Raw genomic sequence first — 9,197 nt, forward strand, 5'->3', positions numbered from 1 at the left:
GTACCGTGCGTAATTGGGGCAACACACTGTGCACCATGTTTGATTATATCAGATTTTGTCTTGGCCAAGTAAACGAGGCAGCCAGTAATGATGGGCGCGTTTACACTTCATTATTAAGCCCCGTGCAAACAGAACCAACACTCAAGAATGGTTCTCACTTGGACTTAAGCGCAAGCGCAACGCACGTAAATATCTGATTCTCACTAGAACGCAAGCGGAAGCGCAAAAGAACGCAACTGCTTGATTTTCTTGCGCTTGTGTTTGACCGATCCCACTTGTGCTGCGCTTCCGTTTGCGCTTACGCTTGCGGTTGGGTCCTAGTGATAACCAACCTTAAGCTACATTGCTGGCACTTTTACTGTCAGTTGTTCACAAAACAAACGATTATTATTCAATTATATTATTAACCCAGTTCTAACTTTCATATAGAGAACGCTGCCATGTCATTCAAGACCGTTTACATCTCACGAGTCCATGGCAATGACACTGATAGTTGCGGCGCCAGTCCCGACATGCCTTGCAGGAGATTGAGCAAAGGTTTCCAGCACCTCTCTCCTGGGGGAACCATCCACTTGGATGGCACTAATACAAAGTGGGACCCTTATGACTGTGGGTCTCGGGGACGTCTAGAAATCACGGTTGGGTTTACCATGATGAGTTACAACCACAAGGCCCATATCTCATGCAGTGGTGAAGGAATCCGGGTAAACCTGACAGTATTCCAACAATACAACCATGTGAAGATGAGTGAACTTGTGTTCAAGAAAACGCGGCTCGTATTCCGTAACCCAAGTATTGTTATACAAGACTGCACGCTCACGCAAGCTACTATCGACATGCAGTTTGCACCAAGGCTGGCTCGAGATATAACACTTAATAGAGTAATCTTTGCTAATGCATCCCAATGTTTAAAAGTTGAAGTTCTCGGAAATTTTCCTGGAATTCAATCCAAGATTGTGCTGGAAGTGAAAAATGTACGATTCCAAAAAAATGCAGAGAGTTCACCCCTCACGTTGGCTCTTGTTCACGTATTTGGAAATACGTCCTTAATTTCTGTTTGGAGAAATGTCACAGTTCGTGGTAATAGTCTCCCTTTGTATCGTTGTAAAGTTCTCGCTTCTCATCAGACATATAGCTACATTGACCTTACAAGCAACATTATTGCATTTCTTCATGATCAAAGTATCTTCGACATAAATGCTTCCACAATCAACGACACATTCGAAAACATCTTCACCCAAGATAACGGATTTGCATTTCTCACCGCAACCGGAGACAGCATTTTTATGGAAATAAGTGCCTCATATTTCCAAAGACATACATTTTCATCCGCGAGCGGGATTTTGAATATTCCTGCCGGGAAATACATCAAACTGCGACTCCTCAACTCAACGTTTGATAACAACAGTGCAGGTTTAGGAGGAGTCCTCAGTATAAATGGAGGCAGCAACCGAAATGTTCATTTGTACATGAAGAACAACAGCATTTCAAAGTGCAGTGGCCACAACCAAGGCCTGGTTATTGTAGGAAGTAAGATAACGGGAGTAACTGATCTTGACGTCATCATTTTAGGGTTAATGGTTACAAGTAACTCCATGCATTCACATGGGAGCTGCGCGCTGTGTTTTTATGCCAACAGAAACATTCATGTTCTTATCAAGGGAACCACGCTTCAACACAATGAAGCAGCCGATTGGATACTTGGGGTTTATCACCTTGGTATACATAGAGGCAGTTTGGAAGCAAATATCACTGAAACGTCGTTCAGTGATAATCATGCAACGAGGGGGATCGCTTATATCAAGGCGTTTGATTCGAGAAAAATGATTAGATTTATTCTCAGAATTAAATATTTAAAGATTTTGAGAAACTTCATGCGCGGCTCACTTAAAACAAACGCCTTTGAGTTGGACATCTCCCACTTGACTTGTAACGAAACAGCATCCTACTGTCTTGTACTGAGTCGGAATATAACAGTACCACAAACTGTTTGGCGTGTTCACAATTCATACTTTGGAGGAAACGAACGATGCATTTTCGCATCTTTCCTGCATCAACCTCAATCATTTGATATTTCAGTGCGTAACACAACATTTGACAAGAACAACATTTCTGGGATCTACATGTATTTTACTTATATATCACCCAGAAAAAACATCTCAACACGCGGTAATATTTTACTGGAGAATCTTTGGTTTGTTAGCAACAAGATTGAGGGATACAACACTTTATTAAGTGTTAGATTCAAATTCCCGTTTTTTAACGAAACCGTCGTAAATGTTACAATAAGAAAAGCGCTCTTCGAGAACAACGTTCGCTTAGAAAAGGGAGAAAGCGATAGATCAAGTTTGATATACTTCGATACACCAGACGACACTATCAAGGGGCCGGGAATGGAAATAAAAAACACCAAGGCACGTTTTGATTGCCCAAAAGAGCACTTCGTTTACAAACTTTTCGTCAATGTTGAAAATGTCACATTTAAGGAAAATGTTGGCACATCTGCAATTTTTAGTGCAAAAAATGGATTAACATCCTTCAAGAACTTCTTCTTCAAGGACAACAGCGTAAAAATACCTGAAGAAGGGGCTATGGTTTATCTCCAGGAAGGCACTGGTGGTCTCAAGATTTCCAATTCTGAATTTCTGCGAACAAAGAAACCCCCTTTTGCCCCAAGAGATAGCAACGATGCTGTCCCCTCCACGCCATTCCTTCGTGTTCTTTCAAATGGACCGTTTGAAGTATTTAGTTCACATTTCACTATTGACCTCTTTGAGACAAGAAGCACAGGTTTATATATATCGAAGGCAGGATTCGTTTATATTACTAACTCGACCAAATTGACTTGCCCTGTAGGATGCTTTGCAAGACGCACGAACATTTTACAAGCATTTTACTCTGATAAACAATGCCGGTTTAATATTACCAAATTTATCTACGAATGCGAATCATGTCCCAAGACGAAATACAGCATTGAGAGAGGAACATACTTTGGGACAAGTAAACACAAGTTCATGCCATGCATACCCTGTCCCTTCGGGGCGAGCTGCGTATATAACATCAAGAGTGAGAACGATTTCTGGGGTTTTGTGGCGTGTAACAGGACTCAAGGTCTTAACTTCACTCATTGCCCCGAGAAGTACTGCACAGCCCCAATGTACGCCACTAATGCGTCGGTTTATAATGGTTGCTATGGCAACCGTACTGGTTTGCTATGTGGGGCTTGCGCTGAGGGGTACACGGAAAGCCTGTTTGGTACGCAATGTCGCCGACACGAGGAGTGCAATGACGCGTGGTTCTGGGCTGTTGCCGGTTTGTACACGGCTATGCTAGCTGCCTACATACTCTACAAACCTCATTTAGTTTCTTTAATGATTAAGAAACTTCTGTGGTTCAAAGAAGACCTACAGATCCAAGGCGTGTCCCACGAGGGCGGGTATACCAAGATCGTGTTTTACTTCTATCAGATCGCAGATATCATCATGCTACAGCCATACACTGAAGTCTTCGGTCATACCAAACTATTTTTTTTCAACATCATCTCCCTGTTTCTCTCACTCTTCAACTTCAAAATCAAAACGGTTGATAACGACTTCGGATGCCCTTTCGTAGGTCTCACACCGGTGACCAAGGAACTGTTCTCCTCGCTTGGTGTCTTCTTGACAATGTCCTTTCTCCTAGTGTTTTACGGGGCGGAGTACTTGTACTGTAGGATGAAGAAGCGACCGAAGCCATTCTTGGCGGCGTATCTGGCTGCTGTAGTAGAGATCCTCTTGCTTGGTTACGAGCGGCTCGGTGAGACGTCCTTGAAGCTTCTGAGCTGCGTCCCACTCGTCGTCCACGGGGAGGAGCAGCTAAGACTGTTCCTTGACGCTCATATCAGGTGCTGGAACTGGTGGCAGTACCTTCTAATGGCGTACAACCTGACCTTCATAATCCCCTTGATATTCGTCCTGTTTTTTGGACCATTGAAGCTATACCGAAGGCAAATCTCCTCCAATATGTTCATCGCAGCATGTTGTTTTCCTCTGCCTGTTGGTTTTTTTTGTCTAGTATACTGCCTATTTATGTCTTTAAGGGGAACACAAAGGAATAGCAATGAGCTGAGCGAGAGTTACCGAGAACGCGAGACTAGGGCAGCCGTTCTAGAAGTCGTGTGTGAGGCGTTCCGTAGCCCGGCAGGCTCTTCCAAGGGCGCGGTGTACTGGGAGAGCGTCCTCACAGCTCGTCGCTTCGTGTTCCTGTGCCTTGCTGCGTTTATCAAGTCACCTGCCAATCGTCTTGTCATCATCACCATCATCTGCGTCATCAACCTTATGCATACACAAATAGTAGCGCCTTTTAAGGCGCGCAGAGCTAATCACCTGGCGGTGGCATTGCTGTTTGTGCATGTCGTGCTGGCGGTGGCTAACCTCAGTAAGGCGGTACTGATATCTGCGGGTGTACGTGAACGTGGCCCTATCAAGACCCTGATGGAGCATCTGTAGATGACACAAGCGATCTTGCTAAGCGCACTTCCCACACTCTTGCTTCTCCTGTCTGCACTCGCGGTCATCTCGCAGATAATCCGGCTTGTACTGATGATCGCGAGGATTCTCATTAACACATCGAAAACCCGAATATTGTGTCTGAATGAGGATGAGAAGTACAAGCCTCTGTTGCCATCCGCTGAGCGATACGAATGTTCCGGAGAGGAAAACTGCCAGTAACCAGTAATAAGGTCAACGCAACACAAAAGTTGCTTACCAGAAACTCAAACTGTTGTTGTTGTATCAGTAATATTGTTATGTTATCGTATATTATGTACTGTAAAGTCATCGTTAACAAGAGGAACACTTACGCAATAATAAAAAAGTATTTAGGAAGTATAAAAGCAACTTGAAATATTCTGGTTCACTTTAACCAAGTATAATGAGTAGAAAAGAACTAATTTCCCGTGATGTAGTGATGTAGGATCTAGTTGACTCACGATAATGTAGTATTCCAAGGTTTGTTTAAATTGGTTTTCATCCGTTTTTTTTAGATAAACAAAAGTATTGTATCTATTGAAAATATGAAACATAAAACATAAATATTGTCTCCATTAAAAAAAAATGATTCTATCCTTACTACTCAGCGCCATTCCACACAAAGTCTCGATGCTCAAACTGGAAACAAATTGTCCATGGAAAGTTTTGTTTCGCAGCCGGCAGATTTAAAAAAAAAATGATGATGAATGCGGACGGCCATAACAACGAGACCTACAAAAACCGTCCATGATTAACACTTAATCCTTAGCTGTTGGCAATGAAGTTGTTGACTTCGCCATATACTGGCCGATCTTTGCTAGAACTAGAAATACATACATTACTTAAAGTATTCCTAAGATGCCCGGACTTCATAGCAATTTCGAAAAGTGGCTTTTTGGCTCAAATCAAAATTAATACCCATGAGCAAAGTCTCAGACGAAATTCTTGTGGTACAAGTACAAGTAAAGGCTTCGATAAAACTCACTTGAATGTTTGAATTTTCCAAACTAGAAGATTATAAGTATTTTGGCCCCTAAAACGTTCGGGTCTTTAGGAGAACAATTTCCAGGCAGATTTTCAAACTAAACTCTGATAGCACAGGTTTGTGGTGGTAGTAGGATTTAATTCCTGGTAGACACACCCTTTCACATGGGGAACAATTTCTCCATCGGCCTGGTCGCTTTACTTGTAGTACCCCCTGTTCCCTCATCCACGTTACCAGGCCTGGTTGCTGTCCGCTTCCAAGGACACAGAGAGCCGTAATGTGCGGTGTGTTGCTCAGGATCCTGTTGAGACTGTTATAATTCAGGTCGTATTTGTTTGTTCTCGCAACTTGGGCCGCCCCCATGACTGGAGTTGTTTCTTATTGCTTGGAGCTGTAGACTGTTGCCATCCCTTGTAGCGACTCCTAAGGCTTCATAACCCAGGTATCCATTTATATCTTATAGTGTGCATATGGCGGTGTGTCATTTGGCGTTAGTGCTCGTATTGTGTTAGGTTGGGGCGTGTTAGTGCCTAATATGGTGGCTTGTGGAAGGATTGGGGTATGTTGTTTCTAAAGAAGCGACCTCGTGTTGTTCAACTTCTGGTATTTCGTGTTAATATTTAAAAAAAAAACTTATAAAAACTTTTAAAATAATAGTAGTAGGGGCGTGGCTGTGACCCCTTCAATAATTCGAGGTCTGCTGTTGGCAATGCTTGCTTAGGGATGGAAATTGCACCCGTATTTGTCTAAGAATTTCCATTTTACGACTAGAAATTTTACGTTACGCGTAGTTTTTCGATTGAGATTTTGTCAAGCTTAAAATCAAATCAAACACCCCTACAATTTTCAATCATACTTATTGATTGGATCTGAAACCAGCACTTGTCTGCTCATTTTGCAAAACTTTTTTTCACGTGCAAATGATATTTCTTCCCATTTTATATATGTCCAAAATATGGCTAAATTATTTTGAAATACGGCTAAAATTATTGAATCTAGGCGATCACAGGGTGGCTTGCGATATAATCGCAAACGACTGGCGGCCACCTTGTGTGTTCATACGGAGAGCAGACTAAAAATCATTGCGTTTCATACAATGTCGCGTACTGTAGCGTAACCATAATTCTAACAATAATTCTAATGTCTAACGTCAGGTTTAAAGCATATCTCCATCAAAATATTTTCAGTATATTATATTAAGTGCGCCCTAAAAACGAAAGATTTTAGCTAAGGATCCAAAAACCGGGAGTTCGTTAGGTAAGCAAAAATTTTATAATACCTATCTGTCTAAAAATACTAGGTGGCTGATAGGTTTTCATTGCATTTCTAGTTTTATCGAGTGCTTCAATTTTAATTTGCAGCTTTTTTCTGGGCTTCTTTGTAAACCCCGCCGGGAGTTTAGTTGCATGCCGTTTGCATTTGTCGTCTCTTTAGAATTTGTAAAAACAAAAAATTCATAAACATACCTTGACACATTCATTGATGGTGCGTACGACCTCACTCCAATCTGAGGCCGTACCAAAAAGCGATTCCGGGGGTGGCCTCTTATTGTCCATGAGTTAGGCCAAATGTTCTATCAGCTTTGCCATAGCCGACGGCTTGGTATATTCGGCCTTGCTGACAATGGCTAAGGATAGCTTGAAGGTTCTCAACCCGCTGTAACGGGTTGACAGAACCCGAATGTGAATCGCGTGACATAAGTATAGCGTGACATATCATTACACCTGCTACAGCAGGTTAGCTTCTAACCGGTTGGTCAACCCGCTTCCGCGGCTTGGGGACCATAGTATACTATAGGAGCTTGTTAGTTCTCAACCCGCTGTAACGGGTTGACCATCAACCTGCTACAGTGGGTTGGCTTCTAACCGGTTGGTCAAACCGCTACAGCGGCTTGCTTTTTTGCCATTTTTGTGGTGCCTAGCTCCTCTGCAGGTATCTCGAGTGTTTTTGTACTTTCTCAGTATTTTTATGAATTGCGCTTCCTGTGGTACTGTTCATGGAAGTGAGGGGACTGAGGGCGAGTTGAACCGGAAGCTGGAAGAGGAAAGAGAGACAAAAGAGATGAGATGAGTCACGGTCTCTCCCTTACCCTGGGTACCACAGGCTCCGAGCTTCGCGGCGACAACGATTTGTGCGGTGAACGAGCCCCTGGTACCCAGGGTCTCCCATCCCAGTCCCCCGGTCTCCCTTAATCACGCCACAGCCTAAATCGCTTTTGCCCAATAAAAGGTCCAAAACACTCCAGACGCCTGCGGAGGAAGCTAGTTTCTTCTTATAATTTTATCTTTGATATTTTGCGTCTGAGACACGGGCACAAATTCGAGTGGGGGGCGTTGAAAGATGAACGCTTAATTGAGCATTTACTGTATTTCCCTACAGAATGTGATTGTACATCTCAGTTGAGTGTATTTTTTAACGGTACTAATCGTTCATCACATAGCGCAGAAGCTTTAATCTACTTCTTTTCATTTCTTACCTCTCTTACACATCTTTGAAAATGGTCTTTTAAAGACCAGCACCAACCCACACACTATCAAAACGAAGGCAACGACACCGACTACCCAGGTTACTCAGGTCCTTTTTTGATGCGGATTTAATGGTAGATACTGGAACTAGAAGAACGCTTATTTTTTAGATTAGGTTAAATTAAACGGACATCCTAATATTATTACTGTCACACAATAAAAGTAATAGCAGAACAGTCGCGGCATGTGCGTGCGTCCGCGGGTGCGTCCTGGTCGCGATGTCTTCGGGCGTCTGTAAAAACGTCCGTGGGTGCATAACAGTCGCGGCGGCGTTTGCGGGTATAGCTCTCGGTGACGTTCTCAAGTGTCCAGGAAAGGAACACTTGGGTGGCATGTCAGGATTACGAGCAACAGTGACAAACAAAAGCAATATACATTTTTAAAAGACTTTGTGATAAAGAAAAATAAATGTTTGACGATTTCCAATGCCGAACTACCAAACTAGGAAGAATAATAAACCAAAAACAGTTACGGATAACGCATGTAAATAAGAGTAGAATGTAGAATGTCATTCCGCGCGCAGGTGGTAACATCCATCCTTAAAGGTTGAAATATTGAATTATATAAACCATAGAGTGTAATGCTATACTTATACAACGCCTCCCCTATCCTGGGATATCTGTATCTTATTAAAAAAACGTGATTTGATCCGGCACCGAAATATAAGTCATACAATACGAGTCGAGGAAAAAAGCTCGATACACGAAGCTCTTATGAAATATATTATTGGAAAGCTTCTCGTTTTTTTTTAACAAAAAATAAAAAACAAAAAGGTTGCGCTTGACGTTGAGGTGTGGTAGAACTAGACTTTTTTGTATGGAAGGAAAAATCACTAACCTTTCTCTCTGATGACATACTTCTGAATATCTTTGCCCATAATGTACGTCTCTCCAAAAGATGCCACCTCAATCATCAAGATCTGCGCGTTACCCTCATTATGAATGGATCTGACCCGGGGGGAGTTATTCGTGAGAATAACCCTGTCGCTACCACGCGTCCACCAGTACTTAGCTGGTGGTTCTGATCTTGCCGAGCAGCGGATGGACGATTGCCGACCTCTTCTGTGATGTTCGTGTCTTTGGGCTTGTCGGTGGTGATTGCTGGCGGAACTAGAGTCATCATGGAAAGAGTTATCGGAAAGAGTCACCATGGAATGAGTTATCGGAAAGAGTCACCATG

The 9,197-nt window shown here is 42.7% G+C and overlaps 1 protein-coding gene across 1 annotated transcript; it reads left to right on the top strand.

The window, feature by feature from the left end:
* The first annotated feature begins 437 nt into the window (after positions 1 to 437).
* LOC116618442 lies at positions 438 to 4,609 on the top strand. The gene has a single exon (XM_032382078.2). The coding sequence runs from the start codon at positions 441 to 443 to the stop codon at positions 4,485 to 4,487; it is 4,047 nt and encodes a 1,348-aa protein (XP_032237969.2). The 5' UTR covers positions 438 to 440; the 3' UTR covers positions 4,488 to 4,609.
* The last annotated feature ends 4,588 nt before the right edge of the window (positions 4,610 to 9,197 follow it).

The sequence above is a fragment of the Nematostella vectensis genome, chromosome 9, assembly GCF_932526225.1.
Source record: "Nematostella vectensis chromosome 9, jaNemVect1.1, whole genome shotgun sequence".
Classification (NCBI taxonomy): domain Eukaryota; kingdom Metazoa; phylum Cnidaria; class Anthozoa; order Actiniaria; family Edwardsiidae; genus Nematostella; species Nematostella vectensis.

Bases quoted from the DNA above. Each gene is read 5' to 3' on its own strand.
- LOC116618442 (XM_032382078.2), top strand. From the start codon at position 441: ATGTCATTCAAGACCGTTTACATCTCACGAGTCCATGGCAATGACACT.